Source organism: Phaethon aethereus (assembly GCF_964289735.1).
Source record: "Phaethon aethereus genome assembly, chromosome: 1".
Classification (NCBI taxonomy): domain Eukaryota; kingdom Metazoa; phylum Chordata; class Aves; order Phaethontiformes; family Phaethontidae; genus Phaethon; species Phaethon aethereus.
The window spans coordinates 89,457,997-89,482,812 of NC_138575.1; the positions used below are offsets into that span (position 1 = coordinate 89,457,997).

General features: G+C 40.5%; 1 protein-coding gene across 1 annotated transcript; it reads left to right on the forward strand.

The window, feature by feature from the left end:
• Nucleotides 1-463: 463 nt before the first annotated feature.
• Nucleotides 464-24,303, forward strand: GDAP2 (ganglioside induced differentiation associated protein 2; the record flags this gene model as incomplete). Its single annotated transcript, XM_082014326.1, has 13 exons — nt 464-639; nt 2,196-2,335; nt 6,385-6,538; nt 8,834-8,922; nt 11,285-11,361; nt 12,421-12,580; nt 14,203-14,353; nt 15,318-15,394; nt 16,569-16,645; nt 17,213-17,352; nt 18,114-18,168; nt 23,032-23,175; nt 24,098-24,303. The coding sequence occupies 13 exons, from the start codon at nt 464-466 to the stop codon at nt 24,143-24,145; spliced, it is 1,488 nt and encodes a 495-aa protein (XP_081870452.1). The 3' UTR covers nt 24,146-24,303.
• Between the last annotated feature and the right edge of the window lie 513 nt (nt 24,304-24,816).

Here is a 24,816-nt window from a genome sequence, read left to right on the forward strand (position 1 = left end):
TCTCAGAAGGGATAGATTATACATACCCTGCTATAAATTTACTTTTTATTTAGATAAAGAAATAATAATTTTCAGAAAGACCAAGGTCCTTTCTACGTTTGGGAATTTGTGTTCAGTGTTTTCAAAATGCAAGATCACAAGCCAGTTGGACCAATTTAACAGAGAAGGTGTTTTCGTCTTGCACTATTGGAAACATTTTGTCTAACGCAAGTATTTGCATTGCCTTTTTGCATATGAATAACAATACAGAAAGAGAGAGCAGTTCAGTTGGAAATCTCTTTTTTTGTTTTCTGCTAGCTGTAATTGCATTGCAGTCTTGTGAAAGGTCTGGCTCCACAGGAATCACTTTTAGTGAACAGCTGGTGACCTGGCTTGATTTTCTTCCTTTAAAGCACCTGGAAGACTCCAGTGAGAATTGGAGTGTGACAAGTTATCAGAGGAAAGAAGTTGTTGTTTCCATTCCATGGATCCCTTGGGTGCTCCTTCCCAGTTCGTGGATGTTGACAGTCTGCCAGGCTGGACTGAAGCCTATGAGGCTAAGCAGCTGGACTCTCACCAATACCCTGTTGAAAAAGCTCAAGTTGGTCTTAGATCACCTTTTCCATACAGGAAAGACATCAATGCGAAAATAATCTTATGGTAAGTTCCATATGGCTCTGGTGTGTTTCTCAACACTTCTCCATTTACTGTGGGATCTGATTGTCTCATATAACAATCACCGCTATAGAATAAAGCCCTCGAGCCCTCTTTTTTTGACTCAAACATTACAGATGTGGGAAGAAAATAATCAATCTGTTCACTGTATATATGCAAGTCTGAGATTTGCTCCACCATAGGTTATAAATTGCATGTTCGTAGGCATTCCTTGATGCAGCAGACTGGAGCTGTACTTCCTACTGTCATACTCTATTTTTAATATCAAAACCTGATGGGGCATTTTGATAAAATTTTTTAAATTTTTAAAAAATATACTTGCTGTCTACTAGCTCTTTCCTTTCTTTGCTGTCTTTATTCTGCTTTCACTTTTCTGGTTTGGATCAGTATTTCCTTTTTTCATGTGGTTCTTGTGGCTTGCTTTGGACTCTCCCCACCCTCCCACCCCCTTTCTCTCTCCATTTTGTGTTCTGTCTGCATGGTTTTCTACCAAAATTTATCGATAAAGTACAGTGTGCTGAGGTGAACTTAGTCCATCAGTTTTTCTTTCCTGTAACTCAGATACTTGAACCTGCTCTCTAGATGAGTAACTCTTTGTTAATACAAAGAGAGGAGGATTTCTCAGGGATGCAGATGCAGGGATCAGCCTGAATCTTTCTGGTTCGTACATGCAGGAAATGAGACTGTTCATGGATTTCCGGAACCTGATTAAGTAAAAAAAGAGAAAAGTAAAAGGTTAAATATCTCTTATGACTTGGGTATAATAAACATGTACAATTTAAACTATTATTTGAATCTCTCCCTGTGCATGGGAATCTTTATCTCCCTTCCTATGGTCTTTGATCCCAAGATCTGTAGTGGCTGCTGCTGTGACAAAAAGCATACCAAAGTTCTGCTACTCCATTGTCTCTTATGCATCTCTGCTTTGTTTGTCTTCTGCATGTCTGATCTTTGAACAGCAGAATGAACATGATCAAATTGTGGGTTCACAATTTCAGAACAAAAGCAATGAAAACTTATCTAGCTGCAGTGTCACTCTAGATCCTCAGAGGTCTGAGGAAGAGCCGTAGCAGTAAGGTACCCTGAGTACTGTGTATGCAAACTGAAAAAAGCACATTGAAAAAATGGTTGAAGTTTTGAAAGTAATATACTTCAAGGACTGCCCTCGTATCTCCAAGAAAGAATACATGGGTTTTTCGAGCACATTATGCCCTATCAGTTTAGTACGCTGTTTCGCATATTCTGCTAGTTAAACTGCCCTATGTACAACTGGAACACTGTCCTTTCTACATACATCACAAAGTTACTGTTGAGGCTGGGAGTTTTTAAAGAAATGATGTGTTGCATGTGATCTTTCTTCATCAGTTAGAGGGAAAGGATGTTTCTGCATGGTGAGCATGTCAGGGTACACTACGCTATGTGAGCACTGGAGTACTGTTAATGCTTGAACTTGGCATTTCTTTGCTTGTCAGTACTTTATGGAGAATATAGTGCTTAATCTTACATTTAGCATGTAATAAACTGTTTCCGTGTTTCCTTAGGAAAGGAGACGTAGCATTATTGAACTGCACAGCCATAGTAAATACCAGTAATGAGTCTCTCACTGACAAGAACCCAGTATCTGAAAGTATATTGATGCATGCTGGGCCTGACCTGAGGGATGAACTCCAGAAGCTCAAAGGTAAGTGGCTGGAGATGTTTTTGTCTTATTGAAATCTGTCCTCGCATAATACAAAGCATCAGGATTTGGGCATAAACTAAAATCGAGGTATAGCTGCTTTTTTTTCCCCGCAACGTTTCACCTTATTGTGAAATAAATGGAGGAAATGCATGCCAATCTATTCTCTTCTCTTTTTGCCATTCACATTACAGATTATTGAAAATCTGTGGTAGATGTTCGAGTTGCTGAGTCCTTACTTTGTAATACAGTAATTCCCATCGTTAGCTGAAGCCACTAAGAGTAGTTAGCGTATCAGAGCTTTTACTCGAGGGGCAGCCATGTACATCTTCAGATTTTGCTCTTATCCTGTTTAGTGTGCATACACTGTGGAAGACAGAAACTGAAGTACACCATTGCAGAAATTAAAATATACATGTATCCTCTTTAAGGCTATTAATATACACTCAGTCTTTCAGGAAACTATGACAGTAACAGATAGAATGGTAAAACACTGCATGTCTAAAAGTCTTAGTGACTACTCAAATTGTTCAGTTCATTTGCCTCTTCTGCACAACAGAAACTTTTATTAGAAAGTTACAAGACTGCCTCTAATGGAAGGCTATTCTGGAAATGGATGAGATTTGCTTTACCTAGATTCTTTACTAACAGGGTTTATGGCATATAATTAAATTTATAAATGCTCAGCTTTATTTCCAGTCCCCCTTAGACAAAGACTTTCCTTCTTTTATGTGTGAGGAACAAAGAGTTTATAGTTATCCAAGGGTATACAGAAGTCTGATCTAGTTTGCAGTTAAGACTTCACATTTCTAGTAACTATGGTACTGAGTTGAATTTTGAGACCCATCTGATGGGGTAGCAGCTCTATCTCCTTATCACGTAGTAACGAAATGGATAGAAGAGCTATATTATTTCTAATACAAACGCTTAGTAGCTGAAACTACAATTGAGTAGACATCCTCTGTTCTTATAAAATCATATTTTGCTGGTTCAACTTGCTTTTTATGAGAAATCTGGAAGTAAAACAGGAGCACGAGTAACCATTTCATAGGAGAGGGGAAAGTCAGTGTTTCCTTTGGGTGGAAACAACTGTTAAAGTACAGCAGATCTTAAACTAATTAAGACTCTGCTATGTATGCAAGAACTCTTTGAAATTTGCGATTCCTGTGTGCACTGTGAGGTGGGAAGAGAGGGACAACATTTCAAGGAGTCCTCAGAATTTGAGATCTGTCAGCTCTGTAGGGAGTTTTTTGTAAAAGCTGGGCTTGGCTTCTTAAATCCCCCTTTACCATGTTGAGTTATATGTAGTTTTGCATCCTCCATCCCTGTGATGGCACTGATGTCTTCTCTCTGTAATGCATTCTGCAGTTTCACAACTCCCTATGCATGACAGTTTCCTTTTAATCTTGTGACAATAGCTTTTCAGAAGTCAGTTTTTCTGTGACACTGCTGGTGTGTTGCATGGGGGAGGAAAGAGAGGCTGGGTTACACCTTTTGGTTTTTGTGCACCCTTAATGTGTTTGTCATGGTAGCAGAAGTGGAAGGGAGCTTAGTTAGGAAACTTATGACTCTTATCTCTGCCTCCTTTTTGTGCTCTTTCCATTTAACTTTGAACTTTTTTCATAGGAGAGTGTCCTTGGGAAGAAGTGAAAATGTATGGTCTTTGCTCTAAAGCTGTAAAATGGGTGCAGTGATGATTTTCTGTTAGTTCTCTCCTGCTTTATTCATAGTGCTTAGTATATATTCGTATTTCATAGGCTCCAAGAGAAATCATGATCTTAAAGCATGTGACGTGCTGACCTTTCAAAGGCTTGTGCTTTCTTTAAGGCTTAGCTAACTTGTGCGTTCCTGGGAACAGTGTGTAGTTTTGATTAACACAGAAACACTACAGCCAAGGGTCCAGGCTTGCAAGTGAAGTGCTATTGATATATGCTTGCCTATCAACACATGCTTGTTGCAGTCTAATAAAGACCTTCTGTGACAGCGATGCATAGTAGTCTTCCAACTCCAGTGAGACTTTTTCTCTGTTGCACACTTTAGATGGAGGATTCAGACTTTCCATTTTAAACTTGGAGAGAAGCTGTTCTAATGTTTGAAATCTCATTGCATAAAAAAATAAGATCTTGACTTTGTTCCCAGTTATGCCACAGACCTTGACCTGTGCAGCTCAATCTACTAGCTTACCTCATCCTGTATCTTAAAATAGGAATAATAACTTGCTGCTCATTTCAGTTTTATAAATTTTGCAGATTATCTCCAGGCATGAGGCATTGGGAAGTACTAAGTGTGATGTAGCATCAGTAACCTCTAACTATACTTAACATCTGGCTGTCTGAATTTATTAGTTTCCCTGCTGAATTCACAGCTATACTGCAGTCAAACTTGCTTCATTCTTTTTCACAAGACAGTTTTTCCTACAGGCCTTTACTTGCTCTTTTCAAGTTGTGTGACTTGGATGGACCACAGAGGAAGGATAGTAATTTGATATCTGATATATTATTTCAGTTTTAGCTTCTACTTTTTCCATATCATGCTTATTTAGTTGCTCTCTTGAGCTGAGGTGTCTTAGAGAATGTGCAGTAATTCAGAAGAGTATGCTTGGTTTTAGTATGCTGTTATATTCCTTCTGATTAATCCAGAAGAAAACAAGGTGGAGGTCTATAGAAGCTAATGATGTGATTTATTGGATCAAAAAGCTTACAGGATGTTGGCTTAAAGGCAATGTGTTGTTGCCATTAAAAAGTCAAACTTGCAGTTTTGAGTAAGAGATACTCTCAACCTGGAATGTCTCTTGCTGTAAAATACGCTTTCATGCATGCTGATAGCCTGCCTGAACACCACGAGGAACAGAGTGGAGTGGGAGAAGTGAATGCTCCTATTCAGCGAGCAGCTTCCTGATTGAATTAAGCCAAGCTACTGCAGTGCTTCTGCCAGAAGGGTGGTCACAGCCACTTGTTCACATCTCATTCCTTTTTGTGGGCACTAGCAACCTATCAGATCAGGTTGAAAGCTAATCCAGTGAAATCATTTGTTTTCAGACAGATCAGAAAGCTGAAGTGCAGCTGTACAAGCAGAAGGAAGAAGGTGGAAAATGCTTGTCTTTGAGGGTGGGGAAAGAGAAAGACTAGAAGTACTTCTTCAGCTGTCCAGAACTAGAGTGGTCTAGATTTGAGTGAGGAAGGGGAGAGTTAGCAGACTTTTTTTCCAGGTGCCAAAGGAAAGTAGCTGTTCCTGGATTTTTCATTATCAGAAATGTATTGATGAACTGAAGGGAGTAGAGGCCTATAGATGTCATCAAGGGTTCTGATAAAACTGATGTCCCTTGTGAAAAATTAGAGGAATTAAGCACAAGTAACTTGCAGGGGTTAGCATTTGAAGCAAAAAAAGAGGTAAAGCCAAAAAGAGGTAAAGATGTACAGTATGCTAACATGCAGTAAATGATCCTAGAGTGTGCAACTGGAGGGTGCTGTGAATGGAACAATTAAATGTGTTGCTTGAACTTCCTTGCCTTGAGACAAGACACCTAGTCTGTCAAGAAAATTATCTCCATGACAATCATACTCCTGCCTTGTGGACATGATTCTGGGAGCGTAGATGAAAGAAGTGCTTGATCTATTCATTTTTAATAGCTTTGCCAACAGCTGGTGGGTTTGATTAAGGAGACTTGTCCTTTTATCTAAAAAGTAATCTCCCCAAATCAAGAAGGACGTTTTATTGCTGGTTGTATAGCATATTTGTGCATCAGTGTGCTGCACATCGTTAAATCATTTCTCCCTTTGGCCCTGTATGTAGCATAGTAAGCACTGCAATTAAGACAGCATTTCTAGCAATTTCTCGTTTGTCCTTATATGCATAGTTTTAAAATTGAGAGGAATGAGCACAGCTCTCTCCTTAACCTGACTAGGTGATACTAACCAGCTGTCAAGAGGTAGAAGTCTATCCTTCATATTTGATGAAACACTGACTTCTATATATGGAGTTATCTGACTCTGGAGGAAGTCAAGGCTTCTTTATTGTGACATTGGCACTTTAACCGTGTGTTATTTTTTCAGGGTGCAGGACAGGCGACGCTAAACTCACCAAAGGATTTAACTTGGCTGCACGTTTCATCATTCACACAGTGGGACCCAAATACAAAAGCCGGTATCGCACAGCAGCTGAGAGTTCTCTATACAGCTGTTACCGCAATGTCCTGCAGCTCGCTAAGTAAGGACACAACTTCTCATGAGGTTTTGCCATCTGTTCTAGATACTCAGGTCTGCACAGAAGCCAAATGGCTGTGAATATCTTCTCAGTTTATCAATGATCTGGATGAGGGGATCAAGTGCACCCTCAGTAATTTTGCAGACAATGCCATGTTGGGCAGGAGTGTTGATCTGCTGACAGTCAGAAGGCTCTACAGAGGGATCTGGACAGGCTGGATCCATGGATCAAGGCCAACTGTATGAGGTTCAACAAGGCCAAGTGCTGGGTCCTGCACTTAGGTCACAATAACCCCATCTACAGGCCTGGGGAAGAGTGGCTGGAAAGCTGGCTGGCAGAAAAAAAACTGGGCGTATTGGTCAACAGGTGGCTGAACATGAGCCAGCAGTGTGCCCAGGTGGCAAAGGCAGCCAATAGCATTCTGGCTTATATCAGAAATAGTGTGGCTAGCAGGACTAGGGAAGTGATTGTGCCCCTGTATTCAGCACTGATGAGGCCGCACCTGGAATACTGTGAGTATTGGGCCCCTCACTACAAGAAAGACATTGAGGTGTTGGGGCATGTCCAAAGAGGGGCAATGAAGCTGGTGAAGGGTCTAGAGCATAAGTCCTGTGAGGAGCAGCTGAGGGAACTGGGGTTGTTTAGCCTGGAGAAAAGAAAGCTCAGAGGAGACCTTAGTGCTCACTACAGCTGCCTGAAAGGAGGTTGCAGTGAGGAGGTTGTTGGTCTCTTCTCCCAAGTAACAAGCAATAGGACAAGAGGGAATGGCCTCAAGTTGCACCAGGGGAGGTTTAGATTGGGTATTAGGAAAAATTACTTTGCCAAAAGGGTTGTCAAGCATTGGAACAGGCTGCCCAGGGAAGTGGTTGAGTTGCCATTCCTGGAGTTATTTAATGTATAGATGTGGCGCTTAGTGACGTGGCTTAGTGGTGGACTTGGCAGTGTCAAGTTAACGGTTGGACTTGATGATCTTAAAGATCTTTTCCAACCTAAATGATTCTATGATTCTGTTCTATGATTTGGTTAAGGACATGACATTAGTGGCTTCATGAGCTTGCTCAAGCCGCAACTTCATGTGTCTCAGCAGCCACATGGACATACCTGCAGGGAGATCTGGCTGCTGTATCAGTTCATGTATTTGGTGCTCTTGCCTTTGTACAACAGCCATCTAAAATCCTGAGTCAGGATGCAAGGTTATTTCTCAATCCATAGTTGCTGCAGATGCGTTTTTAGTTTTTCCTCTTTCATCTGTGGTATTTTCTACTTCCTCTTAGCTAACAGGTTTTTACTTTCTACTTTTCTGTGTTCTTTTCTGTATTCTGTTCTCTTCCAGTGATGGCTGTTGTAATGGTAGCAGTCACAAAAAATACCTGAACAAGAGCAATGTCAGAGAATATACTTAACAATTTCTTAGGGTTGAGAAGATCAATTCTTCTAAGTCTGGACTGTGCGTTACAGTGCAATAGTAACTGTTTCATAATCAAGATTACAGCTAAGATTTCTAGTATGTGCCAGTTTTATTGTGCCTCTGAAGTAACAAGCAAAGTCAGGCCTGGATTGAAACATGTTGAAAACAATTAAAAAATCTAATAATTCTACTTACTGAATTATGAATGCCTTTCAGTCAATCTAGTGTCTAGACTAACTTCTGATGCTTGTGAAATTGTCTACCAACTCAGAGCTTGCTCAAACTCCTCTGACTGTTGGCAACACCTCTGCTTTACTCTTCTAAAAATGTGGCTCTGCTGGAAGCATCTTGTTGGTCTTGAAGTATGTATCACTCCACACCAATGATTGTCTAATCATCCTTAGGATTGAGTAAGCCACCTTGGTCTGTGTCCATACCTCTAACAAAACAAGTGATAGGTCAGGTGGAGGAGAATGTTTGCCATAAAGAATACCTTCTTTTCCCCTCCTTCTCCTCACTGTTAATCTCCTCCTGTCAATCCTATACAGGAAGGAGAGTATTTTGGAAAGGATTGCAGGGAGATTGAGGGAAGAACTTCTTCATTCAGGATATGAGAAACTGCAGGAATAACATAGCTGGGGTAGAAGGAAAAAATCTGAGAACAAACAAAAGAGGAAATTGTGTGGTATCATTAATGGTTTCCTCCTTCTCTGCTTAATGGTGGTATGTATAGATCTTGCCAGGAAAAAAATCCTTCTGCAAAAAACCTAAAAGAGGGTTGCTGCTGCATAGAGGCAGGGGAAAAAAGTACTAGTGTTATGTACTGTACTAACAGACATTTGTTCTCATTTGACTGTCTATTCATTTGTTTCTCTTTTTCTGGATTTCAGAGAACAGGCAATGTGCTCCGTAGGATTTTGTGTCATTAACTCTCTGAAAAGATGCTACCCCTTGGAGGATGCAACCCACATAGCACTGCGTAAGTTTGTTGGAAAGTGGTGTAAACTGAATGGCAGTATTCAGCAGATCGCTTACCTCTGACAGACTGCTGTTGATATGGGGAAACCCTTTTTTTACAGGGCTGTAGTTTGTTATAGACTGTAAAAAGGCAAGGGCTTCCATGGTTGATCATGAAATGGAGGATAAAAACAAATGATCCTTTCTCTGTTGCGAGGTCATCAGTAAAGATCCATGGGAATCTGTGCTGGAACTTGCAGTCTTCAATATATTGATTAATAACCTGAAAAAGATGGTGAACGGTGAGGTGAGAGAGTTTGCTGGTAATAGAAAATGGTTCAAAATGGCAAAGATGAGGCCTTACTGCTGAATAGCTATAGATGGATCTCAAGCACCAGAGTGAATTTCATCTGCCATTTTAGTGTCATTAGTGTATCCAAACGTAAAGTGATATTTTTCCTCCACTGACCCACCCATATATGCTTCTGCCTTCACATGCAAAATGACAGGCTAATCCTAGTGAGCAAAATCTTGAGCAACAGCTCACTGGAGTTCAAAAAGGCAAGTTGAGTAAGACACAAGAAAATTAAGAATGTTATGCTATAAATCTGTGTTTTGCCCACCCTTTAAAGCTGCACATTCAAAAAGAATATAGTAGAACGAGGAGTTGAGGAGATCAACAAGAACAAGGAAAGGCAAGAAATAGCTAAGTAAGCTAAAGTGTTGGTTTTTTTTTTCCCCCCCAGACTGAAATATGCTGAACTGGAAGGCAGTGTGATAGATGTCTATAAACTCATGAGTTGTGTGGAAATGGTGAATAGGAGTCAGCTGTTCGCTATCTCCCAAAATAAGAACCTTCAAACAATGCTAGCATGAATCAAGTTCAGAACAAACAAGGGGATATGGTTCTTTATACTTACACTATTTGTTTTGTGAAACTTCTTAGCAAAAAACATGGTAGATGCTAAAAGTTTTCAAATTTCTTTGGGTTCAAGAGGAAACTATATTAAAGGAAAAAATGAAGGCTACTAAAAACAAATTAGAAAATTTCCTAGGCTGAAAATACTTAGAGAACAGAGAAGTGCTCAGAGGATAATATTATATACTTGCCTGGTTCTTACTTTTCCCATTTCTCTTTTGACTTTTTCATTTCCGTTGGCCTTCTCCTGTCTGCTTTCCACTACCACCACCACCCACTCCCTGGACCTTCCTGCATGGTACTCCTTCACAGTAGGAAAGTTGTTGCAGATGGAAGAGTGGGTTTTCCTCTTGCTGTGCAAGCTGACTGGAGAAATCTTTCTTACCCCGTTTAGCAGAGGTGCTGACACTGGAGAAACAGTAGTCCATTGTTTTCTCTGCTATCTGCCTATTGAGTGAGACACCTGAAAACATCTGCTCACATAGATTCAGAAAACTGTTTGCTGTGGAACCGCACAACTTCATTTGTCCTGTAAAGTGGTGTTGCAAGTCAACACATGAATTTCTGTACAGGAAGTATTTGAAAATAGCTGGTTTTCCTCTGCTCTTTCTTGAAGAAATCATGCTAATATATTCTCTGTAGACTCCTTTATTGCTGTCTTCTCTTGTCTTTGTAGGAATATATGCTGCTTGATAAAATACTGCTAGGCCAACCTATTTGTTTGGACACTTTCTCTCTTGGCAGTCTGACAGGAAAGCCCTTGAAGATCCTGACATGTGTCAAGATTATTGCAGCTCAAGGACCTCATCTGTACAAAGATATATTTGACTGGGAGCTTGGTTACAAAATGTTTTTTCTTCTCAGCTGCAAATGCTTAGGAACTTGACTGTGTCCCTGGATTATACTAAAGCTTTGGGGGAGTCCAAAAAAAGTAATAGAGGAAATAAATTCTCTCATGACTTAGCAATATAATTTTTATATGCCTCTTTGGCATAGCTGACCCTGGAGATTTTGCTGGTACAAGACAGTGTCAGCCAGACTTCTGTTGTAGCTTGTTTATCATCTTGCTTTCCTGGTAACTTAGGGCACGATGACTAGGAATGGCTTTTGTCAGTTTGCACAGGACTCTCTAAACGAAGGATTTGGCTTGATTTTGCAGGGCCGTAGAATCACATTCCACAGATAGGAATACCTAGTAAGCTGAAATTAGAGAGGTACTTTTTCTCTTGTGTTAATCTCTAAAGTGAGCTGCAGGAGAAAGTAGAGATGGAACTTCCAATATGGCAAATAACCCATTTGGTGTGCTAAATTACCATTTAATCCACCCTTGCATATAGCCTGTGGAGCTATTTTGTATGAGGAGAGAGATGTGACTCTATTCTGCACTGCGGCTCCCTCACTTGTAGTCATGTGTGTAAACTTCTCCTCCTGTTTTGCTAACTACATTTAATCTTCTTCCTTGTAGGCACAGTTAGAAGGTTCTTGGAGATTCATGGAGAGACTCTGGAGAAGGTGGTGTTTGCAGTCTCTGAGCTTGAAGAGGTATCTCCTTGATGTTCATTCCACCAATATTCATGGGCATGTTTGATCTTCTCTGCAGCATTGTAGAGCTGGATTTTGATTTCCCCTTCAAATCATATAGACTTTTGGTCCCACAGCATCCTTCTGTCTCCTACTAGCGTAGCATCTTTTCCAGTACTGTTTATGCTCTTAGCAGTCACTATGGATATGTTCAGAATCTTTCCACTTCTGGCTTCCATGTTCCTGCGCCAAAACAGAAACCAGTACTAGAGGTTGTAGCATGCAGTTATGCTGGATAGTATCTGCCAGCCAGAAAGGAAATTCCTCATACAGGATTTCCTCCTTAAACAATGCTGTTTCCCTTGTGCTTTAAAAGGGCCGGTTTAGCATGCCCACAGATCACCTACAAACATCTTAAACATTGCTTGTTGAAATAGCAAGCTTGGCATCTAATGATCTGCATTCAGACAGATGCTAGCAGTCTGAATATTGACTTCTCTTGTATACCAGACTTGCTAATGGCAGTTCCTGGGCAGAACACCCACGCTCTGTTCAGGTTCTGTTGCATCTGCATGAGGAAAATAACTAACTTGTTGGGGGTTCTAAAAGTGCTAATCAGTTGCAGAGAACACATGAAGTATTACAATGTTCAGTAGAGATTTCCACTATTTTCTTACACGTGGGGAGGGTTTCCTTTGGTTGGTTGTTGCTTTTTTCCTAGTCAGATCACTAAAGGTGGTCTGTGTAGTGGTGCATTTTAATACAAGCAGCCTTTGCTGAAGTCTGCCATCCATGCATATTGCAACTTTATAATAAAGCTAAAGTACCTGCAATTTACCTGAGTTCATGCAGGTTAAAGCAGAGTCCTCTCAAGGTCATTTGCCAGTGTGGTTAAAAAAAAGTTAACTTTTATTGAGGTTCTATGCCTTTACTACCAGGTAACAGCCCAAAATAAGCCATTCAGGGAAGTGGTACTTTGCCTCTAAACAGCTGAGAAGGCCCCTGCTACAAGGGCAGGTGTCACCTAACTGAAGAGCAAGGGTGCGTGATAGACCCTTCACGCATTTTTCTTATTTGTAGGCCACTTACCAGAAGTTGCTGCCTCTGTATTTTCCAAGATCCTTGGAAGAAGAGATACAATCCTTGCCTTACCTCCCCGCAGATATTGGCAATGCGGAAGGGGAGCCTGTAGTACCAGAGCGACAGATCAGGATTACTGAAAAGCCGGGTGTTCCGGATGGTGAGTTCTTCACTGAACTTTGCAATAAGTATCTCTGTGAAAGTCAATGGAAAAACAGAAGAGGCACGTGGGAAATGTGTTCCACAGCAGTATCTTCTGCTTTCTGCCTCATCGTGTAGACTGATGTGGTTAGAGGATGCAGTAGGGCCGTTGTTCTGTCTATTTTCTTTCTTGTGGGGGGAGGTGGGGTAGTTCATTCCCTTTGTGAATTTTCTCCCGAAGTGATTAGGACCTTTGCAGGTTTTTTGCAGAATCTTGTGCAGCCCCTAACTTAAAAAAGGCACTATTGTTAATGGTCTATCTTATATAAGCAATGCTTTGCTAATATATATTAGCAAATGTTGTATCAAATGATAAGATTCTGTTGATAGAGCATGTGCATCAAACTAGTAGATGCTCCATGAAAATTAGCATGGAGAGAAGAACTAGATCAGCCCAGAGATCAGTGTTTGGGAAATGGCTGTCAAAGCTTGGTGAAGGAAGTCTGTAAAGAGGTTGCCTAGTGTCAGGGTTGAGGAGGTGAGATATGTAGGGCAAAACAATTTAATATATAAATGGGCATAGCTGGCACATTCTGCCTGATTTATTAAGCAGTGCTGTGAAAGTTTTACACTTCTTCAGGCAAAGTCTCAAACCATCAAAAGCAGATAACTTGGAATGGGTTTCAAAGGGTTCTTTTTGCATGGCCAGTTGGGATAAGGCTGAGTATGCAATGAGAATACAGACAACTTAATTTTCCTGCTCATGGTTTGATACCTGATGTACCTACACCTGCTGATCCAATCCTTTTTTTTTCTTCCCCTGTCCAAACTGCTGGTTAGAGTGGCATTTGCAGCTATGGCTGATCACTGCGAGGCATTCAACCACTAGCTAATAATTTGTGAAATTACTGGGTTTGCATATGTAGGAACGAATGGATATAGTGGAACCTTGCACTTTTGTCCCATTGCTGCTATAGCCTGTCACACTAAGACTGGGAAACTCAATTCCCATCCACGTTGCCCAGAGAGATAGTGCCAGAAGCCTGAGCAATATTCCTTGATGACATCAAGTTCAGTGGAGCATTCTGGTATTGTCACTAGCAAGTGAACTTGTGCTCTTGTATTTCATCACACAGTCATGTTGTAAACAATGCTATAAAAATATCTAAACTCAGTTTACCGCCAGCTTTACAGCATCTGTTCAAGCAGTGTCAATGATATAAGAAGTGAGCCCTTTCTACAGTACAGCTCCTAAACTGAATAAAGCTGCAGCATCTGTCCCTCTCCATACTTATTTCTCCCCCGTCACAAGTAGTACAACTGTAAAGCCCAGTCACTCTCTAGGCCTTGTTTTTTTGAGAGTTAACTGTTATCCCTTTGCTACAAGCTGATGACTAGGACATGCCCAGTTAGTTTCCAGGTAAACCAACATTTTAAGGAAGTCCATAGTTATCAATCACATGCTATAATCTGTCAGTTGGTACTGGTGAGATCAGAGCCACATCATGGTACATTGTGTTTTTTTGTTAGTTTGTAGCATGACAACTGCGTTGGCTCACTGAGATATGTAGCAATTCAGCAGCAGCATTGCTGTCTTGTACGCAGCTTGAACATTTTACACTACCTTTGTTTCTACTGCAGATGCTTCAGATGAAGAGGGTCTGGAGGCAGATTTGGCTTTCATTGGTTCCCATGCTTTTGCACGCATGGAGGGAGACGTTGATAAACAGAGACGCCTCATCCTTCAGGGACAGTTGTCAGAGGCAGCACTGCAAAAACAGCATCAGAGGAAGTGAGAATTTCCTTGTCTGTGTGAATATTTTGGGTTAATTTGCTGTTCAGAGGACCAACCCTTATGACGATTTTGTTATCTGTAAAGCATAATCTTCTGGCAAGGAAATACAGATAAAGCCTGGTGTCACCCTGGATTGCTGTGGTAGCCTCTTTGGCCTGAAGCGAGAAGGGAAGGGGCAGTACGAGGAAAAGGGAAGCTAGTGATGAACCCACTAGTGTGCCTAGTGCATCCGACCAGCTGCCTTATCTCTTTGCCACAAGATGTCACTGTTTCGTCACCACATTCTGTAGTGGCGTCACGTCCTTTCAATACTACCCACTTGCTCCTGAGGCTCTGGGCAGATAGCAAAACATTTTTCTTCTGTCTTTTAAAACAGAAAAATAAATATGAAAATATGAATTAGTTAAATTATTTTATTAAAAATGCTGAGGCTTTTTTCCTCTCCCCCACCCTCGGCTAACCATGCTGGAGTCCTCTTGAGGCTTGTTTTGTCAGATGAGGAACTAAATTGTCACCATTCAAAGGGGGGAAAAAAAAAAATCTGTGCGTGACACTGGTTGCTGCATAGTTGTTTTTGAGTTTTAGACTTTTTAAAGAAATTTTCTTTTTTCCTATTTTTTAAACACTGACGCCAAAGTATTTAAATGGAAAAAACCTCAGATCTTTTCAGCCCAAACGCAATGCCAATATAGTTACTAGTTGGTGCATATGCATTGCCCCAGTGAACATCACTAAGTATGTAACTAAGACACTCAAATCTTTTTCGTGGTGTTTTTTGTTGTTCCTCCCCCCCCAACTCTTCTTTCTTTTAAAGTTGCTCTATAGGTCAGAAAACCACAACAGCAGAGAGACAGCTGTCAGAAAGATCTTGTTTTGTCTTTCCCTTCCCATATATCTCTTCAGGCTTCTAATGCTAATCCAAAGAGGGATTAGATCTGACCAGATGTTTTTAACTTTCTAGTTATAATCGCTGGCTCTGTCAGGCAAGAGCTGAAGATCTCTCTGATATTGCTTCTCTTAAAGCCTTGTACCAGACAGGTAAGTTCAGGGTACCAATGACTGATGTATATTGTCTTAAAGTAAAAATACAAAAGAAAAATATAGTATTTTCTTCGGATTTGAGTATACAGTAAGTCATGTTATTAAGCTAGAAGCCTGGCCAAGAACTAGGCAACATCTCTGCAGTAAAGCAGGAATTCTGTCTTGATGGGCTTTGAAAGACTGTGTGGTAAATTCCCAAACTGCCCTGCTTAAACAGTCTGAGAATACATGCATATCCTGAATTATTTGTAGCTTTAGATGTGAATCAGTACTGTTAGATTAAGCCAATGCCTAAGGTGCTCTGTATGAGAGAGTTCTTCTTTTGTTCTGAATTATCTCCACCCTTTTGTTACAAAGAAATGAATGTTGCTTTTAGACGATTAGTGTAGAGAATAAGCAGTTACCAAAGCAACTTTTAACACAGCTTTCCTGAACAAAATGGCTTGCTTTATTTCCCTCAGGTTAGGTATGTGTTGCTCACTCTGTGTCTTCTAGTACTAATGACTGAGTACCATGGGCAGCACATCTTGTGACCTTGAGTTCAGTAGATGGAGAGATTAGGGAGAGATTTAACAACCCAGTGGAGACTTCAATGGAAGACAATTAGCTGCAAGGTCCTTGCAGCCTGGGAAGCAGATATGGGGAACCTTGAAAGGTCACCTTTCAACCCAAAGATTCTATGATCCCTTCTACTCAGTAGCTGCAATTTTAAATTCTTTTGTTTGCCTTAGAGGAGGCTCTGTGGGCCGCATGTGGTCCATAAGGTGTGCTCTGGGAATCTGTGCATTAGATTTCAGAGCTTGGTTTCAAGGAAGAAGTTTGCTTTGGTGATAGAACTGCAAGTGAAAGGTTTTGTGGTGTTTTGGGTTTTTTAATAAAAAACATGTTATCACTTGTGATCACTACGTAAATATGGAGTACACAGGCAACCTAAAATTGCAGTCCTTAAGACTTAAGTCTCTCAGATGTGATGCAGCCTTTTTTGGATCAGAATAGCTACTGGTATAGTGAGAACAGTAACTCTAAGTATATTTTCTGTGTTGTTAAGATGGAAACCAGATGTGTTGCAAAAATTCTGAGCTGTGGTGCATTCTCTCTGGTTTGAAAGTGACCAACTTCAAAACCTGGCATGACTGAGATGTTTAGAGAGATATTTTCCTTTCTTTTGTAGGTGTAGATAACTGTGGCCGCACAGTGATGGTGGTGGTTGGAAGGAATATCCCCGTAACACTGATAGACATGGAAAAGGTAAGGCTTTGTAAAACTAGAGTTGTGTAGGTTGAATATGAAGTTCAGGATGTAAGAGTCTGAGGGTAATTCAGTGTTAATACTAGAAATGCTATTTGTGGAAGACTTAAGAGACTAAACAGAAACTATTTTTATAGGCAGACAAAAATATATTCCCTTACAAAGATTTGTGTGTGTTGGGGTGGCTCTTTTTCAAGGAGGAACTGGACTCTTTTTACAAAAATAGGCCTAATATGGACTCCCTTTTCTTCTCAAGAAGAAAGCAACTTGCCCTGCTTCTATAACTGCCAAGACATGAGGAGTGAAATGTAATGGGTCAAACTAGTTTTTCATGGAAACAGCAAGAATTTGTCTCCATCTATGAGGCCAGCTAGACAAAAAAGACATCTAAGTTGTTATAGTCAAGTTGAAGACTTTAAATGTTCCCCTTGCTTTTGTACCTGAAACATAATGCCACCTAGCCTCATGATTCCTGATTTGTGAATGAATTAAAGGAAGCGTATTAAGATGTAATGCAACTATGAAAGAGTCCTTCACAAATATAAGTTTCATTTCTTTCTGTCTCAGGCTCTTCTGTATTTCATCCATGTCATGGATCATATTGCAGTGAAGGAATATGTCCTGGTGTACTTCCATACACTTACAAATGATTACAATCAACTAGACTCTAATTTCTTGAAGAAAGTCTATGATGTTGTCGATGCCAAGTGAGTGTCAATATGGAAAGAACATCATCTGGTCTTCCTCTGTGCTATACAAATGTTTGTTATTCCCTGTATCTGGTTTTCCATTTATTTGTGAGTGAGTTTTGCTGGGACAAAGACCTAAATAAAAAATAACAAAGGCAAAAGGAAGGAAGATACATGGTTTTGAGAAGGAAAAAAAAACCCGTATTAAACCAGAATATTCTGTCCTCTGTAGTATCCTTTCTGGAGCTGTTAGAGAATCATAGAATCATAGGATCTTTGGGTTGAAAGGGACCTTTTCAGTCTAACCCCCTCCCCTCCGCAGTGAGCAGGGACATGTTCAAATAGGTCAGGTTGCTCAGAGCCCTGTCCAACCTGACCTTGAATGTTTCCAGGGATGGGGCATCTACTACTGGGTGTATTGTCAGTTTCTATCCAGAGGTGGAGCTTCTGGAGCCTGGCTTTGTTAAAAGTATGTTGCTAGTTGTGAGGGAAGAAGCTTGGGTAACATTGGCAGTCATAATTTGTCCATAACTTTCACTGTCCACATAAAAGACTGCAAGCTATGATATCTTTACCTGAAAAATAATCATTCTGCTTTTTAAATTTTTTTTCCCCCGTTACATTTGCTTTTCTGGTATCTGCCCTTATATTAGATCTACCTTTGTGAGATTACATCACAGGCACTAAAGCAAAATTATCTAGTTTTGAGAGTTGCATTGTGTAGGTGAGTTTAATTACAAGTCACTTTTAAAGATTTTTTTTTTCTTTTTCTAAACCAGGTATAAGAGGAATTTGAAGGCACTGTATTTTGTCCACCCAACATTTCGTTCAAAGGTGAGGTAAATAGTGCAAAAGAAAAGTGTATTTTGGGTGTTGGCAGAATAGCATGTAAGACTGTAGTATGAGGAATATGGAGGTATATAGAATACTTCCAAAATTAGGCAGTATCTTCTGGGGATGAAATTCATCCCCATATTTGATCAAGCTGTAGTCTTCTAACCTTAGTGATAAGCTGAATCCCAATGTGGTACAGCTGTCTGTGCCCTGTTTGGTGTGTGCATTTGAGAGAGATGGAAGCTTTGGGTCTTGTCTCTTTCAAAGAGAAACATTTTGTCCTTTTTCCTGCTGTCTGGTTGGCAGGGTGATGAAACATGACCAAAAACTCCTGGAATTCTTTTTTGTGTAGTTATTTCCTGGACATTTCACCTTTTCATTCACCACAGAAGGTATTGCATGTGTGCTGCATGTCACTTAAAAGCTGTCCTGGTAAGGGCAGAGGGTGGCGTATCAAGCAGCAATGAGATTAGTCAGGATTATGGAGTGTAGGGTAACAAAGAAAGACTGGAAGAATGCCTCTGGGACATGGAGTGCAGAAAAATCCTATTAAACCTTCAGGAGATGAAAAACTGAACTCATCAAGCGGTAAGATACTATTCTTGGATATGATGTGTGTGGGGCAACAGAAGATGGAGCTTGCTCCCTTCTGTATTTCAAACACACTGCTTGTATTGCAGCAGTATGAGTCCTTCAGATGAACTAAGCATCAGCAGCAGCCCTTCCTAAAACTTTTGTTTGTCCTATTAAAACAGCTAGAAATGTGATCCTCCATGTTCACATCAGGTTAACCTCTGCATTTACTCTGCTTTTTGCTGACATTGATCAAATTTGAGAAAATGTATAATGTAAATGCCTGGAGAAGAACATCTGTTTGCACATGTTCAGCAAGAATTTCTTTGCTAAATTTCCAAGGAGTCCTTTTTTTGGCATGTGCACAGCTGGGACACCATGAGACTTAGAGCTTCCTTATTTTTATGTAGATGAGTGAGGCTTCCCAACAGCATACCTTCCAGTTTCTGTCAGGATATTGGTTATCCCCACAGGGTACAGATCTGAGGTCTGAGTGCTAGAACTAGAGCTTCCAGTTCTGATGCTCTTGAAAATGTGAGAGCTAGCATAGAACATTACGAAGATTACAAAGCTGAGTGGAGAAGTGGAAGCTAGGAAGTACTAGTGTTTTAGATTCCCAGCAGCACTTTATCCTCTTCCTCTCTTCCCATGCATACCTACTTGATTGAGAAACCTTTTTTTGTTGGAGCCTGAGAACTTGTGTTCATCAGTCCATTGCCACGTTCTCTGTCCCATTGGGAGCTGCAGTGGGACTTGACAGATCTGTAGGGCAAGGAGAGAGTTGGTGGGAAGCAGCGAGGGTGAGAGACGTAGAGCTCTAACTTGCTGAAAATTGAATTGGTTTGTGTCCTATTCTAGCAGCACAGCTGGAGGCAAAATAGGATGTGTGTCCATGTCTTTCTGCCAAGCCTTTTCTCTAACTGGCCAGCTGTTGCAGAGATCATCAGCTTATGAAACACAATGGGGAATATGCAGCGGAAAGTCCTGGTGGCAGAGGTGGCTGCTAAGAAGGAATTATTTTTCTCTCCACTCCTTTTTTGGCTATATCAGGGCTGTTGTCCCTGTAGAAGATTGCTAGCCTAGAAGCCTCAGATCTCTTAAAATGTTTGGCACATTTATCTTCCTACTTGGAGCACTGACTTCCTTTCCTAGAAATAGTGGAAAATACCCCACATCTCAAATGTAGGAGGAAGTCTTGTGCATTCAAGCAGCTTCCCAAACCCATCATGCTTATTCATGTATCTCATTCTTAAATCTCTGATATAATGGTCCATTTTGCCATGGTATTGAATCCTGACACAGTGGATGTCTGCCATTTGTTAGTCCCATTGCGTGTTTTCTGGGCTAAAAGGGATCAAGAGGCTTTTCATCATGTCTCTGGGAAACTTATGTGCTCCTAAAAAACACACTTAGTTCTTAAAGTGCTTCACAGTGCCAGTGGTGATTCTTTGTTTGGTTTCTAGATGTGAAACTTAAATTATGTATATTCTGAAGCTAATTGCCTAATCTGGAATACATGGTTTTCAGTATGCAGGGAGAAGGGTTCAGCAGTTTTCCTAAAACACAGCGTAACAGAAGCAGGATGTGTCACTGCACAATCTGGTTTTGTACAGTAATCCTGCCTTCATTCATGCTTTGATGTGAGCGTTCCTGTGATCTGTGAAGAACCTGATTCTCTTGTAGTGCTGCTGAAATGTAACCATTCTTACGATGAAATTGCATCATAGGCAACAGCAGTTTTTTAGGCTGGCAGCAACTCTTGCAATGTGAACACTTCACCACCAGGCCTTAGGTTAAGATACCCTTGAGGTGCTATCACAAATTCCTTCATACTCTTGCATGTAAATATACTTCTGCTGCTGATACATAAGTAAAGGTCTTCTGGGGCATTTTTGTGTGAATCTTCTCGGCTTCCCTGTTCTGAGAGCTTTCTAAGCAAAGCTTTACAGAGCTTGCTGTGTTCTGAGTGAAGTGTCAGTGACTTGATCTGAAACAATCTCACCCAGAGAAATTCTGTTTTCATAAATTTAGTAACTGTTCTGTGAATCAATAATGTTTCAAAACATACATGAACACTCAAATTAGATATTCATAATCATCATAATCTTTATATTAATCATGAACAATTTTTGTCTTGTTTTTCTGTAACAGTCGTAAAAGCAGTTTCTGGAAATCAGATGCCAATATAAAGGTTGCTGCAAATCACTTGTATCTCTTTCTACACAAGATCCTTCCAATTCTAATAAAATTTCCCAGATTTTAGTAAGTTTCTCTTTGGGGTATGATCCAATTAAGAGACTCACACTTTATCTGTGTTGTGCTGCTTTTTTGTGGGAAAGGCATCTGATTCCTTAACCCTGTGTTTTTCTAGCTTGGCAGAGTGATTTTGATAGCCTTTATATTCAGATTCAGAGCGGCAGGACAAGAAAAAAAAATGAAGGAAAACTTCAACAATTGATGAGATTTTCAACTCTTTTGACTGCTCTTGTATAAATTACTCTACTATCAGTGTATTAACAGGGATTTGGTTTAATTTGAAGTTCTCTGTCCTCTTACTGACAAGGAAATGGCTGCTCTTGTATTACTGTTTCTACAATCTGTGATTAGTGAGAATGGAGATAATAGAAAAATTCTCTAGAAACAGTTCTGGCCCCCTCTCTTTTTTTCCTGTTTCTGGGTAAGATGTGTCAAACCGCAATGGCTTGTATACTGGGGGGGAGGGGAGCGGGGGGGGTGGTGCAGAGAATTGCTTTTCCTGATACCAGTTTTTGTGATGGCTGCAAAAATATTCCCTATTTAGTCTTTTATACATTAAACGGCCATAGCAATTATGTCTAATGATTGTCATTCATAACATGCCTTGGAATGCATGCTACTTCGGTATGGGATTGAAAGGGTAATTTTTACTCATTAAACTGTTATTCAGTGTCACTCATAAGAGGACTTGTAAGAAAAATATAGTAAATAATGGATGCTAGTAATAGTCTGTCTCCCTACTTTCTGCTAACATAAATCTCTAATTCTGCCCTTGAAATAATGAACAGATCTTAAATGCTCTGTCCTGTTCTTTACCTCTTTTCTCTTTTTTGTTGTTCTTTTCTCATGAAAATATGCTGTTTTGAGGAGGCAGCATAGTTATTCCAGGATGGTTTTTAGGCATTGACTTTCTTTAAATGTTGGGTTCAGGCAGATCACTTTTATTGACCGAATGTTTTAGTTTATTTGAAACTCCCACCTCCCTCAAGGCTTTCCTTGTGGTGTTGCTTCTTTTCTGTTAACTTACCTGCAATAAAGTACAACTATGAAACAGAATCACAGAATGGAATGGTCAAGGCTGGAAAGGACATCTAGAAGTCATCTGGTCCAGCCCTCCTGCTCAAGCAGGGTCAGTGAGAGCTGGTCATGCAGGACCATGTGAGTGGTTGCTAATATGAGCATTTCTGACCTGAGGAACAGTAATCTTTAGTTCTCACAAGTTTGTTTTCTTTCTCTTTGGTCTGCCAGGAAAAGACTAGGTAAGAAATAAAAAACAATAGAGTGCTTAATTTTGAAGAAGGTGGGTTTAAAAGTAAAAGCTTGTGCAGTCAGTCTAAACAGGAATATTTAATAACTTGTAGAAGTATCTGTGGTCTCTTGCTGGCCTTGGCAAAACAAAAATTCCTTACCCTGTTTACAACCAAAAGAGGAGTGTGTATACTTAAAGTAAAATCTTTTAGAATAAGGCAATAAGGCTTATTCTTGTGGAATAGCTTGATAAGGCTTTGATAAAGAATGTGGTAAAACAGAAGGGCATGCTTACTCACTCATCTAACCCAAAGCAGGGAGGAGACTTCAGCAGGACCTTTGAACAGCTGAAAGTGTCTCTCTCCCCCTTGACTTGCCTTTTCTGTGAAAACTTGAAAGCAAAGGGTTGGAAATGCTTCTGTCAGATACAGAGTCAAATAGGTCATATTCTGAGCTGGCTAAACTGGAAGTGAAAATGTGCCACTATACAGATAGGGTTTTTTGAAGACAAATAGCAGACTAGCCATCACTCTTGCACAGTAGAAAGGGACCTTAAACAGGCAGTTGGGGAGGAGTGAATGTGGAGTTGGAAAACACTAGCTTGAAAGCTCTTGAGACAGTGCTTACTAGCAGTCAGTGGTGTGTACTTCCTGACCTTGTGATATTGCCATGATATTAGTGTATCAAGTTTAACTCAAGCCTTTTTAACAATGGAGTATTATGTTGAACTTGAAGGTTTTGAAACAGCACCATCTTCCATTTGTTTTGTTGGGGTGTTTTTTTCAGGTCTCGGCATGGTTTTTCACAACCTTTACAGTCTCAGGGCTAAAGGACAAAATCCACTATGTGGAAAGCCTTCAGCAGTTGTTCACAGCCATACCCCCAGAACAGATTGATCTCCCCCCTTTTGTCCTCGAGTATGATGCCAGGGTAAGTGATTGCATGTGGCATGCATGAGTCTTTGCTCCTATGTGTAGTTCTTGTGCATCTCCCATTCTGCTCTGCAGGAGCTTTATAAAGGGGGGTGACTTCCACATCTTAAGAATGAGAAGAAAGGGAGGGTTCCTGGAGAGTCTAGTTGTTTTTCTGTGAGTAAAAATTTTCTTAGACTTTTTTTTTTTGACACATCAGTGAAAGTAGAGGACTTGGGGCAGACTCGTTTCCCAATAGAGCAGTCTCCTATGTGCATAAAAGGCAGACTACCTTTCTTCAGCTAAGAACTGTAACATAATACACTAAGAGCCTATGGACAAGATAAAATTCATGTTATATACCTGCTATATACCTTACACTGACTGCAAAAATTAAAAAGATGCTGTATTTTGTCTTCCCTGTCCCACATATCAACAAACACACAGGAGGAGGGGAGGTGGGGGGAAGCAGTGGAGAAAAATGAAACCGTAGCAGGGTGCCTTGCCTTTGTGTTGGTCTGTCCTCTTCCTTTCTCCATCCCAGGTCTCTATCCAAATGGTGGAATGAATATGGCTTGCATTGGCCAAATCATTCTGAAGAGGATGTGCTGTAACTACAAAGTAACAGCCAGAGCTGTGTGTCTGCATAAGCAACTTTACCTTGAGTGGCTGGCTATGCTAGCATTTGTGGCTTCCTTGCCTCACACCTTTGGCTTAAATAAACTTTAACCTGCACTTTTTACTTAAAACAGAGGCAAAACCGAGGCCTGTTTTTGCCTGGTTACCAGCACAGTCCTCTCCTGGGTGAATTGTGGCAGCCACTGTACTTGTGGAAGATAAAGCCAGGAGTACCTGTTTACTTCTGCCTCTGTCATCATCCATTGGGCCAAGGTGTATTGGAGAAGACTGTTGTTCAACTGCTCATTCTGTTCTCATTGCAGGAAAATGGGCCTTACTATTCTTCTTATCCTCCATCCCCTGACTTGTGATCTGCAGTCCTGTGATGCTGCTGGTTTCCCAATGACCTGATGCCTGCCAAAACCTGTGCATTTGCCCATGTACAGAATTCAGAGAGAGGGTTTTCCTTCCCCAGCTCTGGTATTTTTTTACTGATGAGATATTTTCAAGCACTCAAGCAATCAGAGAACTTTATGCCACTGTGAACTGTACAACTATTTCAAATATATTTATCCAATGGAAAAGTTGATTTAAAGATCACTAGGTGCATTTTATTTTGTTGTTTTTGAAGCTGTTACATTTATTTCTGAACAGACTTTCTCTTTTCTGGGAAATCCATCAAAAGCACTTGATGTTTTTAATTATTATCATTTTCTGGCTCCATTCGTAATACCCATTTCTGACTAGTCTGTACAAAATTGTGCAGTACCAGCCCGACACATTGCTCATCATATGGTGTCTGTGTTTCACATCCGATTACTTTCCCTTTCTGTTAGTGCTGATTACTTTGGTCTTGACCCAGCAAGAGTATCTGGAATTGGGAAAACCATGTCTGCAGGCTCAACAAAGCACTACAGCCAAGCCAAGATTACTGCAAGATGTAGTACCATCAATGCTAGGTGAGCTAGGAGCCTTGATAATGTCCCTGTCAGTTTTCATTGGATGATGCGACATGTCAGGATGCCACTACCCTCCTAGTAAG